We start from the raw sequence: 22,771 nt of genomic DNA on the forward strand, positions 1-22,771 counted from the left end.
CCTCGGCTTGGGTTTCCAGGAAGCGGGCCAAGCGGTCATCATGTTAAGAATTCATGGTGTAATGGAAGGCTCAGTCTTTCTGTTCTTGGGATAAACATTGCTGGCTGATTGATTGCTGATTTCTATGGTTGTTGTCTGGCGCTGACCAGCTCTCTCTCCCTCTCTCTCTCTCTCTCTCTGGTGCTTTCTCTCTTTCCAGTGGAGCTGGCTATGATCATGGACCGGCTGTATGGAGGTGTTTGCTACGCCGGCATCGACACCGACCCGGAGCTGAAATACCCAAAGGGAGCCGGGCGCGTGGCCTTCTCCAATCAGCAGAGCTACATCGCTGCCATCAGCGCTCGCTTTGTTCAGCTGCAGCACAATGACATCGACAAAAGGGTGAGCGAGTTCAACGGCTTCATTCACTCCTCTGAAAAAAAAAAAAGGCCGAAAGAAAGCAGGCAGCGTCTCGACCACAGCTGAGGTTTCTCGCAGTCGTTCCCCTGCCCGAGTCCTCTCCCATGTATCAGAGCTTTCATTATAGCCGGGTTTTCAGCCAACTGCTCCACACAGCCTACAATAACGGAAGGCCGTGCCTGTCTGTGTAATCACTCTGGCCTTTGGCTGCCAGAGTCCCGACAGATGTTTCATGCTGCAGACACTTAGGGTTGGTTTAATTATAGTACTTCCCTATACATGTATATCTACTGCAGCCTGGTTATTTTAGGCACGTCGGCCAATTGCAGATCGTGACCAAGAGAGACTGGTCGTCAGCCAGGAAGCCGAGCCTCTGCAGGGCGGGGTTGGCCCACCCCGCAGCCTCAGCTATCAGCGTTCAGCGGGGGTATATTTATTATGACTGGGACTGGGTGGCATGTGCTTAATGCTCCAAAACAAGTCAGGGTTCACCAGTTATTTGGCAGCCATCTTCTGATTATATGCCATAAATGGATATTTCTATACTTTTATTGTCAACAAAATTCTTTTTGAAGAATGTGTGTGTGTGCACTGCAGAGCCCAGAAATGAGGGCACATTCTTCAGATTCATGAGGCGTGATGGGGAACGAGGATGCCACCGCTGCCACTTCTCTGTGTTTCCTTAGTGGACATCAGTATTTTAGCAGCCTGTGTGTGTCTCTCTCTCTGTGTGCAGTGTGGGGGCGCTCTCCCTTCTGTTGAAGGAATTGATAGCCTTTCATTATGTGGCTACGCTATAACAAGGTTAGCATCCACTTGTGCCCACTCTGGAGGCGTCTCCATGGCGACCGAGCTCTTGTCTCCAGGCTCGGTCTCCAAACTCATTTTCATATGTTTACGACGGGATACCTGTCAGGAGGGGCCAGCCATTTTTCTGAAACCATAGTCCTTAGCTGTCATGGTTTCAGCTGTGTTTCTGTAGCTACTCTCACTGCCAGAAGGGGGAGACAAAGAGTAAGTACTGTTGCTTTAAAATGAGTTAATAACCAGTGTGTTCCCCTGTTAGTTCACCCACACATCAGCTGTCAGGTAGCTTCTCAGAGTGGGTTCAACACTGGCTGTTTGCATGTACAATCCTCCATCAGGGCTGCACCTGGTCTGTTTAAAACAAATTACATCAAATACCTCCTCTCTGTTCTCAGGTGGAGGTGAAGCCGTACGTCCTGGACGACCAGATGTGCGACGAGTGCCAGGGGGCGCGCTGCGGGGGGAAGTTCGCCCCCTTCTTCTGTGCCAACGTCACCTGCCTGCAGTATTACTGCGAGTACTGCTGGGCCAGCATCCACTCACGAGCCGGCCGAGAGTTTCACAAACCACTGGTGAAGGAAGGGGGCGACCGCCCCCGACACGTGTCCTTCCGCTGGAGCTGAGGAGGGGGGAGGGGAGGGGGGGTCACGAGTCAGCTCTGCCCCGGTGAACCCACATCCGACCCCCAGATAACAAAAAAATAAAAAAATAAAAGAACACACCCACCGTGGACCCCCTACAGCCCCACCCACTCCACCCTGCTCCCACAAAAAAAAAAAAAAAAGCAAAAAGGATCCCATGGAATGAACGGGACTGTCCTCACAGCACGCGGCTCTGAACTCACTGATCCCCTCTGACGACGGGACAGGAAGTCCATCAGCTTAGAATTTGCACTTTGGCACAAAATCTCACTAAACACACACACACACAGGACGGTAGGCTCCTTTCAGATCCCTGTTCTGTCGACTGGGTGGTGTGGTACGTCCTGTTTGGACCCCCACCCACCCCCACCCCCCTTTCTTTTACTGAGACAGAGGTGGGGACCATAAAAATATTTAAAAAAAATAAAGTATATATTTTTTGTTTTGTACCTATCTATACATATATAGATAATTTAAATTTGATGTGAAAGGAGCATGCACTTATTTTGAAAAGCTGTAGTTGTAATGCCCCTAGTAAAAAAAAAAAAAAAAAAAAACATAAAACATAATTACCAAAGGCTAAAATTAGATGAATGCATAGGTGGCATAAGATGTAGCAGCTATCCGATAGTGTGGGCCTGTATCGCCCAGAGTAAAAAAAAAATAACACGGCTATACTTACTCTCAATTCTGACTCTGAAAATATTAATACCTCATACGCTCAATCAGATTAGGTTGCTCTCGATCTGTAGGTCTTTATTTTTTTATAATAACCTTATTTTTTAGTGTTATGTAAATGTAATGCTGCAATAGCTTTGCTGCTAAATCCATGGTATGAACAGATACCATCATATTCAGGCTTAGGGTGTAAAATAATAATAATAATAATAACAGCACCTGGTGGTGCCGAATGACGAGCTGTCATAAGGGGGCGCCTTAGGGCAATGATGGATGACTTTATATAGGGTGGGGAGGGAGTTGGGGGGGGGGGGGGGGGTTCAGGTTGCCCCCCCACCAAAACTGCATGTTTATTTCAATCAGGTTGCTGCATGCAATAGACTTTTCAATATCATGTCTACTGTTGGATTCTGCCCATGTTTGCACAGCACATCGTAGACGTACGCACGGACACAAACAGGGAGGGGCCGATCAGTGGAAACATGGCGGCTGTGGTGGCGGCGGCGGCGGCGGCTGTGGCGCCTCGCTGACACAGCAGAGAGTTTCTATAAAGGAGAGAAGTCCCGCTGTCTGAGCTGGGGGGGGGCGCTCTAGAGATGGGTCAGGATAAAATGGAGCCCAAGTTCAATTGGTGATTATGGGAAGTATTGATCATGTTTATTTATTTACAAAATCATCAGTTTAAGGCATCTGCCATTTTAAATTTAACACCTCCACAACAGCAGCAGAACCCCCCCCCCCCCACAGATCTATATCTGAGGACTCCAGCTGCCACCGAGAACAACCCGAGTTAACCATTAACCCATTAGCAGAATGCTAGCTGGGAATGCTAGCATTCTGCTTAGCTGTAAGGTTCAGTTCAGTATTAGCCAAAAAAAAGGAGACATCCTCGGACTCTCTCTCACAGCGCCCTCTAGGTGAACTGCAGCCAGTTTTGCTGCACTGGGCATGAGAACAGGAAGTGGGACGTCTCTCCTGGTGGAGACTTCCTGCACAGACAGGCTTCTACATGGCAACAGGGGGAGGGGGGGTTAAAAAATACAGAAAACAGAGAAACCTTAATAATAATCACAAATCAAGTAAAATGTAGGATTACCATTGACTCTGTCTCTGATAGGTGAAGTACTTTTTTGCAGTGATTGTTGATATAATTGTGCAATTTTTGATACCGTGTGTAGTCTGTAGGTCTGAGTATGCCTAGAACTGTGATTCGCTTTAACTGTCGTCAGTGTCCGACATAGAAGTCCTGTGAAACTTCATAACTAGTGTATGCACACGTATATATGTTCTCTTGTACACACACACACACACACACACACACACACACACATGCTCGGACAGCTGTCTTTCTGACGCACACACACACACACACACACAGGCCTACAAACACAGACTCTGATCTAAAGGAGGAGACGCAACAATGTGAGCTTGAACTGAGGTCTTTTTTATTTTTTTATTTTGATTTTTTTATTCGTTCCACAAGTGATTTAAAAACAAACAAAAAAAAGCACGTTTACGTCCCAGAACGCAACCAAAGAGCTCACATGTTCGACTTTCAGCAGACCACACGGAGCGGCCGGCATCAGACGGTCGGATGAGGAAGGAGGCGGCGTTTCTCTTTTATAGTTTTATTTTTTTATTTTTAGAGGAATTGGGGGGAGGGGTGGGGGAGGGGAGGGGGGGGGGGGGGGGCAGTAAACAGTGAAGCTACTGGAGACCTGATAAACTGAGCCCTGCACATGCTCACATCAAACCAGGGGAGGGAGGGAGGGAGAGGGAGGAACATGCTGGGGTCACCATGTTTATCCAGATTTATATTTTTTTTTTTCCTGCAAAGCTTGAATTAATGAACCTGCTAAAACATGTTGTGATATGGTGCAGGGTGGGGAGGGTGGGGGTGCAGGGTGGGGAGGGTGGGGGTGCTGCAGACTGGGCGGCTCTGGATTTGGGGCGTGTTGCTGGTGGAGGTGGTGGTGGAGGCGTCAAAGTTACACTGGGTTTAGCAGTTTTGTGGACAATCTGAACACAACATTGTGAGTTAAAGCACGCCGCCCTCCCTCCTCCTCCCTCCCTCCCCCCCCCCCTTCCTCCCCCCCCCCCTCCTTGTTTTTAGTCGTAAACTGGTTTCTGTTTCTTGTCCCTGAAAAGCTGATTGAATCTGAGCAGACGATACTTTTGTACTGATACATTAAACAAAGGCTTAACCACCAGTAATAACACAGTAATAACCGTAGTAATAACAGTAATACTAAGCATCCCTCTGGAGGTGGATTGTGGGTGTGTCCTGTGCTGGCTCCTCCTCTCTGACAGACATGTGTTGTGCACTACTCTCTCTGTGTGTGGAGCAGTCTTCAGCGGTCAGCCGGCGTTTTCCTCGGTCGGAGGATGAAGCGTCGCTCTGACTGACGGCATCTTTTGCAATACCTCAATTTTAAAAAAAATATATATTATATTAGGAGAGAAACAGATATTTTCTAAGTAAGTTTATTCAGAGGAAAACAAATATATATATTAATTTAATTCTTCAAGAGAAATGATTTAACAGATGGTTGATTTTTTTTATTTTTATCATGTTTTTTTTTTTTGCTTTTAAGAATTTATTTTTTTGAAAAAGACATCTGAAGGAGCTTTATGACTAATATAATGACGTAGTTAGTGTTAGTGAGACTTTATAAGGATGAGTGGTCGAACCAGGAGGAGGAGGAGGAGGAGGAGGAGGAGCTCTTTAGGAAATCAAACATCAGGTGCTGAGGAAGAAGACGAGACATCAGTTCCCACCTTTTTGTATATTTATAATCAGTCTATGCTGACCAGAGTCGTGAAAGATCTTCTGTTCGTTATTTTTTTAAAGAGAAGTTTTTTATGTTTCCTAAACGTGTGTGTGTGCTCCCTTTTGTTTTGTATAAAAAAAAACAAAGAAAAACCTGATTTATCAACAGAGAGAGAGGAAGAGGAAGAGGAAGAAGAATGTTCTTTTTAACACCAGTGTTTTCACCTGTAACTTGACCTGGAAGCCCCCCCCCTGTCCCCCCAAAGGTGCATCATGGACTGGTGGCCTTCTATATATATTCACGCAAGACTTGAACGAGTCCCATTTTTTTAAGGCTGACCTTGATTCTTTGTTGTAATGTGCAATACTGTTTGTACCGTTTGTAGAAAAGAAGAAAACCAGAAAAAGAGGCAGAAGAATTATTTTCATTGCAAGCATTGTGTGATTCACTACGATCATTTTCTACTGTGTCTTTACCTACTCTACCTGCTAGTACCTTCCAGTAGTGATGTAGCCTTTGTACTGAGAAATTTTCATTATTTTTAGAAAGTTTTTGCTAAAAAAAAAAAAGAAAAGAATTGAAACATATTTACATATTTTCATTTTTTTTTTTTTATTTTTTTTTTTCTTTCTCAACCATTAATAATACTTTTTATTTCTGGGGGAGACTTTCATATCTGGTCAATGTCATTATTAATATTCTTATTATTTTGTATTTTTACTTGGAATAAATTAATTTTATGATGCTAATTCTTTTACAGGTTTTATTTTTGCGTTTGTTTTGAAGCCACGTTTGTAATAACTGTTATAAAGTGTCGAAGCTTTCTGTGTTAACTCGCTGATGTCGCTTACATTAGTGTGAAAAACAAACGGCTCACACAGAGAAACAGGCAGAGTGCTGGGTGCTGATGTTTCAGTGATTCGCAATGTAAACAAATGAATGGGCAATAAAATAAAATCAATAAAAACATGACAGAACGGAGCAGACACACTGTATGTTTGTGATGATGATGATGATGATGAAGAAGACAACAACACTGGCTGCTTACACTTCTGCTTCTGCCACAACAATACCATTAATAATCATAATAATAACAATAATAATAACAGATCTCACATGTTAATAACTCAACAACTTCTCACTACAGTGTATTTACATTGGATTGGATCTTTCTGTCCTATAAATATATTTTTCTCTCATATATTTCTGCCTTAAAAAAGAAAGAAAAAAGAAAAAAAGACATAATTTCATAAAATTGAAGCCACTCTTATGACTGTTAGCATCAAGCTTAGCATTAGCACCTGCCTGCTACACAAATACACACAAAAAAAAATGCTTAAATTACTATACTACTATATTTTTAGGGATGCTAGTGGGCTAACTTACACCCTGCCTTCCTATGCTAGGCTAGGCTAAACTAATCATCCCTTTGTACACGTTACAGCCAGTTAGCTTAGCCTAGCCTAGCCTAGCCTAGCCTAGCTGTGTCAGGAGCTAACAACACAAACGTGATATCGCAGGAGCTAGCTAAGGTAAGTGGAGCGTCCACATCCGTTAGCACTTAGCATAAAGACGGAGCTAGCCTAGTTTAACGATCTTTAATAGACATCGTTTTAATACAGTGCACATTTAAAGTAACATTACTTTAAAAGTGCCCAATTAGTGGGGGAAAAATTATTTGAAGATTTCTTTCCGGATTTATTCTTGTTTTGTATACAAACTACCGAACTTTAAAGAAGCTTGACATCTAGGTAAGCTAATCTAAGCTAACACAGCTCTCACTTTTTTTGTTTGTTTTAGCACTCATTAATTGAAATATTACTTAAATTAATAAGTTATTTTGTAAGTGTACAAAGTTAGCCACGAAGCCAGCAGGGTTTATTAATTTATTTTCTGGTTTTATTCCCTAGCTCAGCAGCTAGCTAAGCTAATCTAAGTTTGATAGCCACAGTCATTAGCGCGGTATCAATCAATCAATTAATCAATCAATCAATCAATAAGCTTATTTCCTTAACCTCTGTTGATTTTAACACCTTCTAGTTTATTTAACTACTCCCACGCATTTTGTATTTCTCACCATTTAATCTCCTTTTTTGTCTTTTATTAAATTTGAATAAGCGTGTTTATATAAATGAAAAACATCATGATGTGGATGATGGTTTTATATGTTCCTCTCTGTGGTGTCATGTATATTCACCTTTGCTCCAGTCATCTCTGAACACTGAAGGTTTCCTCATGTTGTGATCTTAAAACACTTAAAAATAATAATAATAATAATGTTGATAATTTCTCCCACAAACATCCTTCTACATTCTGAAATGTTTTATTTCCTTTCACACCGGTGAGTGTCGAGCTGTGTCTGTCTGCAGTAAAACATGGAGCTCCATGCTGCTAATGCTAACTACAGCTACAGTCTGTAGTTCTTTCAGTTTTCTTTTTTCTGTACTAATAATCTTATTAAACGTTGCTGTATGATGCTGTGAAACTTTGTGGTCTTTGGAGTGACATCCTCTGCTGATGTGCACGACGCTCTCCATCACTGTCATTAACACTCCCAGAGGCTGTTGACCAGTCAAGTCATAACTTCCTGTCTTAGTGGGAAGCATCTGGCAGCAAGTGAGCTGAGTGACTCTGAAGATCAGACCATGTGTGGATGACCAGCTCAGAGCATCTTTAACGCTGCTGCAGCTCTGTGGCCTGGTCCTGGTCTACGGAGAAGTGAAGCGGTGACAGGCTGGAGGCTGGTCTGTGTGCTCTGATCCAACAGACGAGCTGCTGCTGCAGCTCAGCCTGCTGAAGAAGCTCCTGCTGGTTCTGATAGAAAGGCGTCAGAACACACAGAGCAGCACAGTGTGTGGAGCAGCTGCAGAGCAGCCAGGGTGTCCATGCTGACCCCCGTCCACTGCTGGAAGCTCCAACAATGGACGCATCAGGGCTGGAGCCCAGAGAAACAGGAGCGTGTGGAGGCAGCATGATGCTGTGGAGGATGTTCTGTGGGAAACTGTTGGTCCTGCCGTAAGTGGATGTTGGATGTTGTGGATGTTACCTAGCTTAGCATTAAAAATACGGAGTTAATTCAAATAACAAGTTTGAAAGGATGCTTATTGTGCATTCATAAATAGTTAGCATGATGACGCCTTGATGTGCAACCACCCCACCTAGTGGCCATCACTGTTCACAGACTCAGATGAAGGGTTCAAATGTTTGTAGAATTTATTTCAATTCAACGATCATAAACAAAAAGCAGCAACTGCAGAAATATGTACAAGTCTGTGTTTTTAAAATACTTCCTGGTACCAGTCTCAGCTTGGCCCCGTCTTCAGTCACTGACGCTGCTTTAGAGTGCAGTGCTGCTCCCCCCTTCTGGGTTTTTTTTTTTTTTTTTTTAACTCCACCTGTGGAGGAGGAGCTGAACACAAACAGAGCGGTTCCTCTGCTGCAGCCTCTTTAAGGCCGCGGCTCGTGAACGGACTCTCGTTGTATGGTACAGCTCAGGCGGCGGCGTGATGGCGGTCCGCATCTCTTTCTTTTTTGTCGTACAAAAACATGTTCTCATCTGTCAGTCAGGGCGGTGCTGACAGGAGCAGTGCTTTAAGACTTGGTGAAGCTTCGGTGACAGTGTTTCCTGTGTGGCTGTAACGATCCTGACACACTGTGCTTCAGAGAGAGAGGGCGGAGCAGCGTGGCGGTGCACGCTGATGGAGAGCTTTGGTTACATCCTCCGGGCTGTGTTTCACTTATTGCTGCTGGACATGTGCTGTAACGGAAAAGAGGGTGGGGGGGGGGTGGGGGGGGGGGGGGGGGTCTCCTCAGACGCTGACCAGGTCCTGCTCAGCCAGCAGATGAGAGGACTAGCGGTGATTCAGGTTCAGTGCTACTGCAGGGAGTGCATGAAGCTGTCCAGGTTGTACTCGGTGTCGTACTGCTGCTGGTCCCACAGCTCTCCCAGGTTGTCCAGCACAGACTTCATGGAGGTCTTTCCTGAGGTCGACGGCGAGTGCTCGGCCTTCTCAATCTTATTGTCCTGAAACACATCAACACACGAGAAGGTTCAGACAAACGCACGGCGTCCACAGCGTGCACAGGTGGAGGTGTTTTTTTTAAACTTCTGAATATATGTGGATTGTCAACAGTCTATACAAATGTTGCTAAATGCTAACGGTGTGCGGGCGCCACCTTGTCGAGAGTGAAGAGGTTGAGGAGCTGGTCCGTGCCCATGCTCTGCAGGCTGCTGTTGTCCTGGCTGATCACCGTGTTGGCGATGCTCATCTTGAACTTCTGCAGCCCCATGATCTTCTCCTCCAGCGTGCCTCGTGTGATCAGCCGGTACACGTTCACCACGCGTTTCTGCACAGAGCCAACATGGCGGTCAGAGGTTAACAGAATGTATCGGATGTGCCTTCCTGCCCTGTTTGAGTTCACTCATTTTGCGTCGCTGGTTTCAGACAAAGAGCAGCGGTGTCACACAACCCAACCCTGGCCCGAGGCTGTGTTTAATAATGCAGCAAGGAAAGACTGATGATCTACTCACTTCCTGGATTCAGTGTCAGCTGTGAAGATATTTATCAAAGCAAAATGTGTGTGTGTGTGTGTGTGTTTTCCTGCGCTGACAGTACCTGTCCTATCCTATGGGCACGGTCCATGGCCTGCAGGTCCCTCATGGGGTTCCAGTCGTGTTCCACAAACACTACAGTATCTGCACCAGTCAGGTTCAAGCCCAGACCTCCAACATGTGTGGTGAGCAGCAGCACGTCGATGGACGGGTCGTTGTTAAACCTGCGGCGCAGAGAGGAGTGAGACAGTTGGACACAGCAGCAGCACCAAGCAGAGGTGTGCGGCAGAAACGGTCCGCTGACCTGGAAACGATGGAGTGGCGCAGGCCGGCCTGCACGCTGCCGTCCAGCCTCAGGTAGGTGACGGTGGGCAGTTTGGGTTTCAGCAGGTCGTGCTCCACGATGTCCAGCATGCTTTTCAACTGACAGAAGATCAGCACGCGATGCTGCGCCACCACTGCCTCAGTGCCCCCCTCCGACCCTCCACCACCACCCAGACCGCAGTCCAACAGCAGCTGTGGAGCAGAACCAAGTCTTTAGTTCTGTAATATCACACACACACACACCCCCAGCAGTGCGTTACCTGTTTGAGAGCGGAGAGTTTGGGAGCGTGCTGGATGTCCCGCAGGCTCGAGTTCTGACCTGCCAGCTGCTCGGTGATGCGTTTGTACTCTGGATGCTGCGAGGTCAGGACCAAGCTCGGGTGGTTGCACAGTTTCCGCAGGTACTGCAGGGCCTGACAGGAGGCAGATATAAAGGTCAAATTTACAGCAATCAATGACTCCAAAGCAGGACACAGATTCTCCATCAAAGTTTGATCCATAATGGAAATGATTTAGATGTCCTGCAGTCCACTGATCTGCAGGTGGCATTAATGCAAATACAAACAAACCCACAGAGGCAGACTGAACCCTGCACTGGTCCTGCATCGGTTTGAATAAGGAGCAGTTCCATTTTACACCTCAGAGATACACAGGACTCATTTAACCTGTTTATATTTGATGCTGTGATTAAAAAAAAACATCCACCTGGAAGACGTGGCCTGTTGCTTTGAGCTTGGGCTTCTCCTCTTCCTCTGCAGAGGCCATAGAGATGCTGTCCTCCACGCTGGCTTTGGCTCTTGACTTTGCAAAGTCTTCATACAGCTGAACCTGCAGGCGGTGAGAAAGCAGAGGAGGTCATTACATGAAGTCTGTGTCAAAAAGCAGCCGCCGTACCAGAGGAAACACTCTGACACTACTGCAAGAAAAAAGGACAACCACAGGTACCTGTAGAGGGCTCAGGTTGCAGTAGTAGTCCTGAATTATTTTAGGAGGGAGATCCTGGAGGACATCCTCCTTCATCCTTCTCAGAAGGAAGGGTAACACCTGTCGATGTAAGGCCTCCATCGCCAGGACACCTACAAAGAGGAATGAACCTCAGCTCCACGTCGGTATTCATTAAGCAGAAAAACATGGATGTACGCTGACACACCTGCTTCCTGTTCCCGTGAGGAGCTTTTAGCATCCCGGCTGGCCAGGATTGGTTTCCCGTAGCGAGCCGCAAACTGACGCTCCGTTCCGAGGAAGCCCGGCATCAGGAAGTCAAACAGCGACCAGAGCTCCAGGACGTTATTCTGAGGAGGAAAATATTTGTTCTCAGACCAGCCGACATGCGGAGAGAAGTTAAACCTCCACAGGGTGGAGCCTCACCTGGATGGGTGTTCCTGACAGGATGACTCTGAAGTTAGCAGCCAGCTGTTTGATGGCTTTGGAAAGTTTGGTTTTCCCATTTTTGATGACATGACCCTCATCGAGGATACAGTAGTTAAATTTTATATTTCTGAAAAATAAAAGAAGTAAAAGACACATTACCAAAATTTAAAAAGAGAACAGGACACATAAGAACAGGCACTCACCTAAAAAAGTCGATGTCGTTTCGTACAACATCATAAGAGGCAACGATGAGATTGTGTTTTTTCACCTGGTGCTGCAGCCTGAAACAGAAACATGTGACATGTTGGTGACGCTGCTCTCCATCACGGTGCCAGTTTCTGACGACTTGGACTTCAAACACATGATTTATTACACCCTGACTCATCCTTACCGCATCCGCTCTGTGGGAGGCCCGGTATAGTGCAGTGGGTTGAGGTACTCTTTGGCGCAGAACTTGCCCACTTCGTCCACCCAATGTCCGGTCAGTGTGGGAGGACACACCACCAGAGAGGGCATGGGGCTGCAGTCTGCAGCCTTTGTCTTGGCATATTCCTGAGCCCTGAGTGACAACACAGTCAGATCAGCAACATTTTCTGCAATCGAGACACAAATGAAGAGAGAGCATCCGACAGGTAGGAGGGAGTACCTGAGGTAGTGATCGCCTGCCAGGATGCAGATGGACTGCAGGGTCTTGCCGAGGCCCATGTCGTCACACAGGATCCCATGCAGCTTGTACTTGTTGAGGAAGGACAGCCAGTTCACGCCATCCTGCGAGATGAAACAAAGCAGCAGGGCTGAAGTCCTGACAGCACTGAGCTGACCAACCGGACCAACAACAGCATGTAAAGCAGGGCGGCTACACTGATCCGTCAAAGAGACAAACGGCTGCTCTCAGCAGAGACATTTCCAAGAGGAACCAGCACATTTAGCCTGTCTCTGTCTGACACCATGTGCTGGCAGCATGTATGTGGCCAGCCTGCAGCCTTAAAAGCCAAACCTCTTCCCTGAATCTGGCAGAAATATGATCACACGGGACGTGAAGCGCTTTTCCAGCGGTTGGTGTCCCTGTGGACAAACGATGAAGCATCCTTCATCACACTGACACACACCTGCTGGTACTTCCTGAGCTCAGCTTTGATGGGCACCGGGATCTTGTAGTTCTCCAACTTCCTGCCATCGAGCAGCTGCTCCAGGAAGTGGCGTTCTCTGGCTTTCTGGCGGATCAGGTCAGCTGACATGGTGGGGGGGTCTGGAATACCCGCCTAGTAGTCAAAAGGGAAAATATGTTACCTTAAGCCTGGACGTGGTAAATAATAACATCTACTAACTCTTATCTGGGTGTTTATACCTCCAGTGGCAGCAGGCGGATGAGCGTGGCAAAACACTGTGTGGCCATGAAACGGATGCTGTCACTGGGGTCACTCATACGTCCCAGCACAGGGACAACGAGCAGCACGATGTAGGGTACAATGTCCACATCTAGCTGCTCCATGACGCCTGCAGAGACGTTAGTCAAGGACAAAAGTTTACAGAAATAGCAGCAACAAGCAAGAGGCTTTAAGGCTTAGAAGGTATTACTGCATATCCGTTATTATGCTTTATGGGGGGGAAAAAGGATACAAGCTAAGGCCTCAATGGCCCCCTCCTGTTTGGTGCAGTCATCAATAGCAGCTAACCAGAGCAGTACACACTCAAGGAAACTGTTCATGGTCTCCAGTGTGGCAATCTTACTGAGCACGCCCACACAGCGCGCGGCCATGTGACGCACGGCCGTGTAAGGGTGCTGCAGGCAGGTGAACAGATGGGGCAGGAGCTCCAGTAACTACAACAGAAGAGAGCAGCTGTTAAAGGAACATCATGTGAACATTAACACTGCCCCATTACACTGGCCATTCAAGTTCAATCTTTGTTTAGTACGTCAGAGGTCTTACCAGAGGTTTGAGCTCAGCAGCCATGGCTCCAGCCATGACTTCCAGTACTTGTAGAGAGTTGACCAGGTCCTGTGCTGCAGTGTCACCCCTCTCCAGCTGCAGCTGCCTGTCTGAGAACACACAAGAAATCCAGCAGTGAATCAGAGTGCCACAAACATCCAGAGATACAACCTGATATGTGAAAATGGAAAGAACTGTCAGTCTAATATGACAATCATACCAATGCGCTGACTCTCTGTTGCCACCGTCCTCAGCGGCCCCACCGTGTTCTCCCACAGGTATGGCAGACACTGGGTAAGGTCTGCACCAAAGTGCCTGGCAATGGTTGTTAAGGAGAAATCTGCTCCTCGTCTCTGAATGAGAAATGGCTTCTTGCTCTAAAAGGAAAACCCATCAAGAACAGTTACAACAACCTGATGTTTATACGAGCTGAAGTGAAGAACAGGCTCTTTATTAATGCTATGTACCTCATCATTATCAGTGCTGAGGGTGCTGCCGGGGGGAAGCTCTGTGGTCGGAGTCTTTGGAGCTTTAGGAGCTGGACCCCTCTTACTGGTGATGGCAAACGCAGCCCTTTGGTGGCGGTACAGGGTGATGATGCCTCGGGTTTTGTTGACCATGTGATACATGCCATCTTTCTCACCTCCTAAAAGCACGACAAACACAGCATGCAGTCAACTCCAGCCCCGAGGTAAACCGACCAGATGACACCTGCAGGTAGCTGACAGTCTAAAAATATGACTAACCTTTGGCATTGTCCTGTGGGGGGACCGGGCAGGCAGACGAGGGCGTGACCGCAGAGTCCACGCAGGCCGAGGCACAGAGGTTTTTGAGGATCTTGGAGTTGGGGCACGGTGAGCGTGCAGCACACTGCTGCAGTAGCTTGGCTATATAAGAAGCAGCGTAACCCTGGATCAGGGTGTTCTCCTCCCTCTTGACGGCCTCCATCAGAGGCCTGACCAGAGGGTTGAGTTTGTCGGGAAGCACTTGCAGGTTAATCACTGCACACGCGGCGAACATGTGGACGCGCAGGTGCAGCTGCTGCCACTCTGTGCTGGTCTCCAACACGGTCGCCTGAGCCTGCTGACGTTTGCTATCCAGCGCCTGCCACTGTTTGGACTTCACATTCAGACCCACTGTTGACTCTGTGAAGATGGTGGTTACCTAGGAAACAAGCAGGAGGGCAATGCAATATCTATCAGCCTTAGACTTACAGGAGAACTGAATTCAGACATGTCAACCTGCTCTCCATTGACCAAGATTACACAAAATAGTGTGTTCAAGTTAGTGTGAGAAATTCTTGCTTTATTTTAATCAGGTTGTGTAAGATTTACCAGGTCATTGGCTTGGTCAATGGTGAAAACGCTGCAGTTGAGGCGGTCCTGAAGGTCTATTTGGGCATCAGCTAGCAGAGCAATGAGCTGCTTGCACTCGTTCTGCATGCGTGTGAAGGGGATGGCGATCTCGTCGTAGTACAACTGCTCAGACAGGATGGCCAGAAGACGAGGCTGCACCATAGATGACACCACCTGACAATCCTAAAAGAAGAACGTGTTTAACTCTGCATGCCTTGTGCTGTTACATCAGTGAAACTTCAGTGTTCCTCACCTTCTGCAGTGCAGCCCACTCGCACAGCACCAGGGACACCGCTATACGCTGCAGGGCAGACTTGGAGTTGAGGTGGAAGAGCAGCAGCTGGCCTAAAGACTCAGCTGGTCTGATCTCCTGAGATGCAGCGTTGAGCTGAGGGTCGCAGATACACCTACACAGAGCCCCCAGCAATCTGCATTACAGGGAGAGCAGGGGAAAAAACTCAGCATTCATTTGGCAATTTCACTTTCTGTTTGTCAGATCAGAAGTACCGACTTACTTGGCCGACATAAGTCGAGCACGAAACACGACGTAGTCCCTCGTCACTGGGTCATCCGTCACCGTCTCTGCTCCTGCTATATACTCCTGAACCGTCTCCTTCACCTGATTGCCCACCTGACGTGCCTTTGATCCGGCCTTCTCCTGTTAAACCCACACAACGATTCATGATTAAAATGATCGGAAAAACCATGCAGCTACAAGAATGGCAGTTCTCAATTAGGTAGATTAGAGAAGCTTCCGACCTTGGAGCGGGCCTTGACCTCCAGCAACATGTTCAGGTCTATGGGAATGTGAGAGGCCTGCATCATGAGACAGAGCCAGGCACCCATCCACGGGCAGCTGGCTGCTACCACGTACTGCTGGGGGGCCTGAGACAGCAGCTCCATCCACACCTGCGCACAGGGACACACATTAACCAAAAAGTAATAATACAAACTGCTGTAAAAACAAGTGTGTCATCTGACAAACCTTCTGGATCAGCTCAAGGATTTCCTCGTTGCTCTCCAGTATGCAGGACTGGAAGATGTGGCGGAGCATGTCTTGCAATATGGGATTTATCCACACCGCACAACTCTGATGAAACAACATACCAAGAACCGTGCAAAGTCATCAAAATATCCCAATTTATGCTGCGACTGCTCATCAGTTATACTTGCTCAAAGTTACCTGGTCGGCCTTAGACAGCAGTGTGAAAAGAGTTTCCAGCGCCGCCCGTCTTACTGATGATATAGTGTGTCTCAAGAACGGCCAGACTCGAGGAACGAGGACGGTGAGCGACTGCTGCATGCTAGGGAGAAGAGGAAAGTGTGTCACTATTCATAAACAGACTGGAGGAGCCATGCCACCCAACTACCCCTTCAGAGACTGACCTGCACTGTCGGACTTGTGGATACGTCAGCAGTGAGGACAGCAGAGTCATAATACTGTTGGTGGAAGCTGTGAGGTCATCCAGGTCCAAAAGAGCGTCCCATAGTGTGTTGACTATGAAGGGTACCTGAGAGGTGTAGAATGCAGCCACTAATTTAAGATATTCAGAACGAGGACAGCATGATAAATAACCACTCGGAGGCGACACACTTCACACCACTGAAGGAGAGCGTTGACTCTGACCTTACTGGGCAGTAGCTGCACCAAGCCTTCCACCACAGGGATGAGAGCTGCAGCTGCTACAGCCCGGACATCATCATCCAGGTCCTGTAGACCTTCTGTTATAGCAGGGAGCACACGGGGCAGTAAAACCGCAATCAAGTCCTGAGACACAGAGGGACAGATGGACAAAAATCTGAGTGTCTACAGAGACGTCTCACCAGCAGCTGCACATATGCTGCCAGACCAAAGAAACGCTTTCATCATCCATGTTCTCCAACCCTCACAATTTACATTCGGGACCATATGGTGCATTAGTCAGATGCAGCGCTGAACCCTGCTATGCTGATTTAGCAGCGAGAACAGGTGGTACCTGACGGACAGCCAGGGCGTACTTGATGCCCAGCAGGCCTCCATGACGAACTTCCCACTGGTCCTCTTTCAGCAGCTTCAGCAGGACGTCCACCGTCATATAAACACCCGTTTCATTCATGTGCCGGAGAGCCACGCCGAGCGTCTGGGCACACGTCTCCCTCACAGGAGCCACCACCTGCCAGAGGGAGAGGCAGAATAAATATCACAAAAGAAACCAAAGCGGTTCAACTAGTGAAGCGGTTAGCCAACAAATGTTTGTCTAATAGCGACCATCATGATAAAGTGTTATATCCACAAATCCTCAACGTGTTCTGTCCTCTCATTATCACCTGCATCAAGGTGGCAGAGGATGGGTTAACGACTCAAAACGACTCTGCCATGGCTACCAGAAGGCACTTGGCACAAGTCACCATGTTATGAAACATGTGCCACCATAATCAGCATGACATTTTGTAACTTCTGATGAAATATTTTAAAAAGAAATGTAGGAGGAACATTATATAAAAAAGATCCAGTAAAAATACTGATGCATTACAACAGCAATGAGGATGAACATTGCCAAACAAGGCAACTGTAACACAAAGACATCTCACAGAAATCCACCCACAGATCCAGATATTCCCTAAATTAGACTGATAGGCTACATCTCCTCATAGCTATCAGTTATCAGTGAAGCAGCCTCCGTACCTCATCAGACACAAAGTCCCCAAAGCGGTCCAGAGCAAAGACACAGAGCAGCCGGATGACCAGGTCCTCGATCCACTCGTGATGTTGTCGCGACATCTAAACCAAATCATCAGGACACTTAATTAACCTTCTAACCGATGAATAAAAAAACAGAAATAAAAATCTCTTTAAGACAAACCTGCTCTGCTGTGCTTCCCACCAGCTTCCCACCCCCAGCACCGTGAGACTTGAGGATTTCTCTAAGACCTGTGCCTGCACCGTGACGAACCTGCAAACAAAAAGCACCAACAGAGAACCGATTTGTCCGCGTTCGTGGAGATGCGAGTGCACAGCTACAGCTACCAGCCGGCTGATGAAACGTCAGCCTTCCAGCTGGTTGTGCAGTTAACCTGAAAGCATCTTTAACTCAGCTGACACCCTCATCTGACTGAAGCCAGTGCTTTGTTTTTACCTCCCATGAAGGATTGAAGAGGTCATTGCAGAGCTCCTCGCAGAAGCTCTCCAGAGGCCACTCATTAATCTGAAGACAACAATAACACATCATTATATTTATGTCGTTTGTTCACAAAAGAAATCAACACAGTCATTTCTGATTCCTCACCTCCTCTAGAAGACCGGAGTTATCTGGAACATTGTCGATTAAGACTTTGTGCTCTGTGGCTGGTTGGTCAATGACGACGTTGGTGGTTTTTCGGCGTTTCTCCTCAGGTTCACCCTCAAAGCTGTCATTACTAAAAGAGAGCAGCGTCACTTCGTCACAACGTGTGTTGGGCTGAGACATTTATTTGTGAAAAGCATAATGATTTCTACGCAGTGATCGTCAGAGCTGTAATGATCGTACCTTTTTTCATTAGGATCCACGTCTCTGGATCGTTGCTTTGCCACCAGTTTAGCCATCCTCTTAGCCTTGTTCTTCTGACGGCTGCTCATGCCTGGCCGGAACTCCGAGTCGATCAGTTCAGCAGCCTGAATGGTCTGAACACAAAGCGGTGGATGAGACGATGATACAGTTTGCCGAACACAAAGATGCACCCGCACGCTTCATCAGCCGTTCCACGTTACGTTAATTCATTCACTAGTTCAAAACGTCATGAATCACTGCTGGAATGAAAAGGTAAATACGTTCTCCCTGCACCGTCCAGCTGTACGTGACTTTCTGCACGCACAGCTGACAGCTTTGGAGCTTCATAATGAAGATTTCATCACAACTACCCGTATCACACAAACCAGTGAAGAAGAATTTCTATTATATGTGTGGTCTTCACACAACACGGTGAGGAAGCCGAAATACAGAAGGTGTTATTTATGAGGAAAAGCACACATGAATCATAACAGAGAAAAGGATGATTCACCAAAGAGAAGATGGCACAATCGGAACACATTTAACACAGCTTCCCGGGCAGATAACCTGTCCAGACAAGCCAATAGCTGCACAGCATCATAACACGTTAGTCACATATGAGACTGCATGCCTGAGACAACAATACGCTGCCTCCTCTTCAATTAGTGACACTCAGCTTGACTTTCCCCAGGTAAGAAATGACTAAGCCACCATGCAGAGTTCTCAAAGTCAGAGTCCAAAGTAGACCCACCACATGGTTGCGGGAGCTGGATCCAGCTATGCTTTTACTTCCACTGGCTTTGAGCCCGCTGGTTTGGCACGTATAGTCCAGGTCCTCATCGTTGAACAGCTCCTCTGTGTCCATACCGATAGCAGCACCCATGTCCAGGCCCAGCTTCTTCTGAAGCAGCTTCCTCTGGCGCGCAAGACGCTCCTTAGGGTCCATCTCACCTGGGAACAAACGGCACGATGACAAGGAACTTCAGATCACAGTGTACACAAGAATATGATGTAGGTAGTCCTGGTGTCACAAATAAACCCAAGTACAGCATTATAAATATCTCTGTGTCGCCTAGGAGTGCTAAATTTAGTAAACTCGGACAGTAAAGGGAACCTACGATGAGAAGTGAAATCAGATCAGGGAAGCATGACGGGTACATACAGACAGGAAGTTCAACTGGATGTCAAACGATAACAAGCAGCTTTACATATTCAAATCTCTGTTAAAGTCAACACTAAGCGATCATGCTTGTTTCTTGAGTTTAAGCAAGTAGAGACAGGAAGTAAGTGTGGTGCACAACATCAGTTTAACAAATACACACTAAAATCTGTCAAAACAAGAGAGTCAAAAAAACAGAAACTAATTCCAGGCTGTGCAGGTTCAGACGTGTGTGTGAGTTTAACAGTATATAAAAAGTGCCACTACAAACCCGTTTTGTCATCCTGCAGCTCAAACTCTGCCCCAGCAGATCCCAGTAAAGACGCCCCGTGCTTGAGTAGGCGGGAGATGTCAAAGTGGTAAAAACTCAACCGGTCGCAGGAGGAGTCCTCTGGAGAGAGATCCTCACAGGACTCTGCAGGACAAAAAACACAGGTCTGATGAGGTCATAGCTGCGAAAACAAAAGATGTTTTCACATCTTGTTTTCTGATCATCTTATGCCGTCAGCTAGGATTAAAAATATATATGAGTTTATCAGAAAGTGTAATGCAGCAGTTTGGGTACTGAATCAGAATGATCAATATCTTTGGCAAAAGAACAGCAGTTGGTGGCCACAGAGCAGGGTTTAATACTCACCTTCTTTAGGTTTGGGTGTCGGGTTCCACGCAGGAATATTCCTTACAATGGCCTCTACAGCTTGGCCCGCTGCTATTCGAGTGTCCCAGTTGGGACTCCGTAGGTAGGTTAAGACCTAGTAATTGACAAAAAAAAACATTTTTCTTTACAACAATTGTCTCTTCAGCATATGAAGAGAAGGTAGGAGACAACTTCCACAAACTTTAAATTCAGTAGACAGCAACATCCTCATACAGCACGCTGACACAAACCTTTGATAAGAGACTGTTGAGTTCGTGTGGGTGGAGTTTGACGACTTCTCCGAGCTGCTGAGCCGCTGCCTTCCTGGTTACTGGTGTTGTTCCAGTGTCGAGCAGGATAAACAATCGATCAAGTCTAAAAACAACAACAAAAAAAACAACGATGAGGTCAAGACAACACACGCAGTTATCACAAAACCATGGCGCCTCACAGCCGGAACTCTGTAGTGCGAGGGTCTTTGGAATGACTGAAGAATGTTAGGAGCAGGCTGATTTCATTTCACTGGTCACCTGCCTAATGAGCCTGGTCTTTCACCCGGGTCATCAGCTGTCTATTAGTGCAGTAAGGTGGATTAGAGATGTACAGGCTCTGACCCACTCCCCCGGGTACCACACTAATACTTGAGATGAGTGTAATAAAAGAGCAGAAGAAGGAGACAGTTGACAGTTAGGTGTAGGTGAACTTCAATCCAACCATTAAATCGAATCAAAACAACCTGAGCGCATCTCTGAGGTGATGCTGGCATCAGGGGCAGACTGCAGCCATCTGTCAGCCGCACTCAGCTCACTGCCATCAGCAAGCGGCGCCACAGTTCAGGTTAATAACGTTATCATAACATGCTGATCTACACAGGAAGACAGACAATGGTGGCATCTCCGGCTTCACTGACAACTTTTACCAATGACGTTAGTTAAGTAGTATTTACCATCAGGGCGTCAGCAGATCAATGAGGAACAATAATGGAACAATTTTAATCAATGTGCATTTTTTTTTTCCATCCAAGAGCATTGAACGAAGTTCCACCATGCTAGCTTTTACACGCTAACTGCCCGTCGCCATGCCATTCTCCACCAAATCAGAGGGGATTAGCAGTTGTAGCTAGCTAATCGTTAGGGGGAAATCGGCCAGTTTAAACAGGATTATCTTACCTTGATACGGCCATGATCAATTACTGTATCAGCGTCCCGCATTCAACAGACAGCCAGCGGCGCGACGCGTCTCCTCCTGCGCTCTTTACCGTTCCCAGTGAGACAGATAACAGTAAACGAAGTCATTAGCTAGTTAGCAGCTACTGCTAGCTAGCTAGCCGAGGCCCGAGCCGAGTGAGCTTGTGAGCCACCCCAACTCTCAAGTCTACCGAAGCCAGCGAGTTCACAACCGATTCATGTCTTCAAAGTTGTCCCCGTCGTCCCTCTGGAAGCCTCTCCGACAAAATATTGTCAAATATCATCAATCTAAAGCTCGATTTACCCTTCAGAGCTCTTCGCGGATAAATATTTTAACCTGATTAGATTTAAAGAGTTATTTAGTTGCACGTTGAGGGCGACCCAGAAGACTGTTTTTATATGAGGAGCCATCTTGCATTTATTCCTTCCTCCATCGCAGGCGGAGGCTGATTGGCTACAAGCATCAGGGAGAGCCAATCAAAATGCGCGATAAAAGAGGAAACGAATAGAAAGAAATAAAAGGAATAGTTTTATTCTCACACACACACCAGATACATTAATCCACGTTTCACACATTTTTAATTAATAAAATATAATAAAAAAATATAAAATAAAATAAATAAACACACATGTTTGTCTATTTGCTTGAATATGTAAAAATAGATCATTATTTAACCCTCTCAATGGCCTTACAATGTTACACCAATTTATTTATTTGTAATTTATTGATATGTTTCCTGGTGTTTTGACGTAAGAATTTTATTTTATTTCAGTTAACATCACAACTGAACCCTGAGCTGAGCTGACCGTGGTCCTGAAAAGGTTAATCAGCTCTGCACAATCCTCCACCACACGGATCACAAAGTGTTTTAGTGGCATTCAGCAAAGGTTAATCATGCTCAGAGCTTCAGGTAGCTCCTGGTTAGGTGACATTAGGAGGCATTAACATGCTGGGCAGATACACAGAGACTTTAGAGGAAAGCAGCTGTGCTGTGGCACTCACAACAATACCACACAGCACTTCCTAAACATGTGGATATATTTATATTTCAGTAGCTTCTTCTCAAAGCTGAAGTAGAAGAACGTTAGGAGTGACCTTTCTTAGCCTGTCCTCATAATATTTACATCATATTACAGCTGCTGAAGGAGTCTGATGCTCATCCTGCCATAAAGGTGATGATTGAACACCACCTGTACAGTGTGACCTCTGTTATCTGAAGGTATGTCCTTTGCATTCTTGTAATGTGAACTTAAAGCAGTGGCTGTATGGTCTTCTGATGTAAAGTTTGTAAAACTCTGAACTTGTCATGCGACACGGTGCGTAACCAGACGGGCAGGTTTTTTTTAATGTAATGTAATGTGCATGAAAAATGTGGACTGATCTTATCACAACATGAACATCCTGCCTGTTTTCAGAATTTCGGTTATGAAACCTTGTTATGCAATGTCTAAA

General features: G+C 46.5%; 2 protein-coding genes across 7 annotated transcripts in view; one reads left to right on the forward strand and one right to left on the reverse strand.

Annotated features, from left to right (window-relative positions):
• cpeb3 (cytoplasmic polyadenylation element binding protein 3) overlaps positions 1 to 2,426 on the forward strand; it is a 30,129-nt gene extending 27,703 nt beyond the window's left edge. For all 6 annotated transcript variants that reach the window (XM_028422733.1, XM_028422734.1, XM_028422736.1 and 3 more), the window contains 2 exons: positions 200 to 381; positions 1,602 to 2,426. In XM_028422733.1, the coding sequence (XP_028278534.1) occupies positions 200 to 381; positions 1,602 to 1,829 (410 nt within the window). In that variant the 3' untranslated portion in view covers positions 1,830 to 2,426. The remainder of the gene's footprint in view (positions 1 to 199; positions 382 to 1,601) is intronic.
• A 6,217-nt stretch (positions 2,427 to 8,643) lies between these two features.
• Positions 8,644 to 21,722, reverse strand: btaf1 (BTAF1 RNA polymerase II, B-TFIID transcription factor-associated). The gene is made up of 38 exons (XM_028423499.1): positions 21,301 to 21,722; positions 20,383 to 20,506; positions 20,132 to 20,246; positions 19,766 to 19,909; positions 19,087 to 19,286; positions 18,336 to 18,469; positions 18,096 to 18,225; positions 17,946 to 18,014; positions 17,673 to 17,762; positions 17,495 to 17,590; positions 16,806 to 16,982; positions 16,457 to 16,597; positions 16,216 to 16,340; positions 16,013 to 16,133; positions 15,815 to 15,919; positions 15,589 to 15,738; positions 15,345 to 15,487; positions 15,083 to 15,257; positions 14,809 to 15,012; positions 14,221 to 14,638; positions 13,942 to 14,120; positions 13,695 to 13,851; positions 13,475 to 13,584; positions 13,164 to 13,365; positions 12,892 to 13,040; positions 12,653 to 12,805; positions 12,190 to 12,311; positions 11,935 to 12,102; positions 11,747 to 11,824; positions 11,541 to 11,670; positions 11,323 to 11,464; positions 11,118 to 11,248; positions 10,878 to 11,000; positions 10,433 to 10,585; positions 10,153 to 10,364; positions 9,913 to 10,072; positions 9,473 to 9,643; positions 8,644 to 9,320 (listed from the first exon to the last, which is right to left on the reverse strand). The coding sequence occupies exons 1-38, from the start codon at positions 21,312 to 21,314 to the stop codon at positions 9,171 to 9,173; spliced, it is 5,565 nt and encodes a 1,854-aa protein (XP_028279300.1). The 5' UTR covers positions 21,315 to 21,722; the 3' UTR covers positions 8,644 to 9,170.
• Positions 21,723 to 22,771: the final 1,049 nt, after the last annotated feature.

The sequence above is a fragment of the Parambassis ranga genome, chromosome 15, assembly GCF_900634625.1.
Source record: "Parambassis ranga chromosome 15, fParRan2.1, whole genome shotgun sequence".
NCBI classification, from domain to species: Eukaryota; Metazoa; Chordata; class Actinopteri; family Ambassidae; genus Parambassis; species Parambassis ranga.

Excerpts from the sequence above, each read along its gene's own strand:
- btaf1 (XM_028423499.1), bottom strand. Across the intron at positions 16,983-17,494 it reads GGGACTTTGTGTCTGATGAG|GTGGTGGCTCCTGTGAGGGA; the intron begins GTACGGAGGCTG and ends TCCCTCTGGCAG. Across the intron at positions 13,852-13,941 it reads TCAGCACTGATAATGATGAG|AGCAAGAAGCCATTTCTCAT; the intron begins GTACATAGCATT and ends TTTTCCTTTTAG.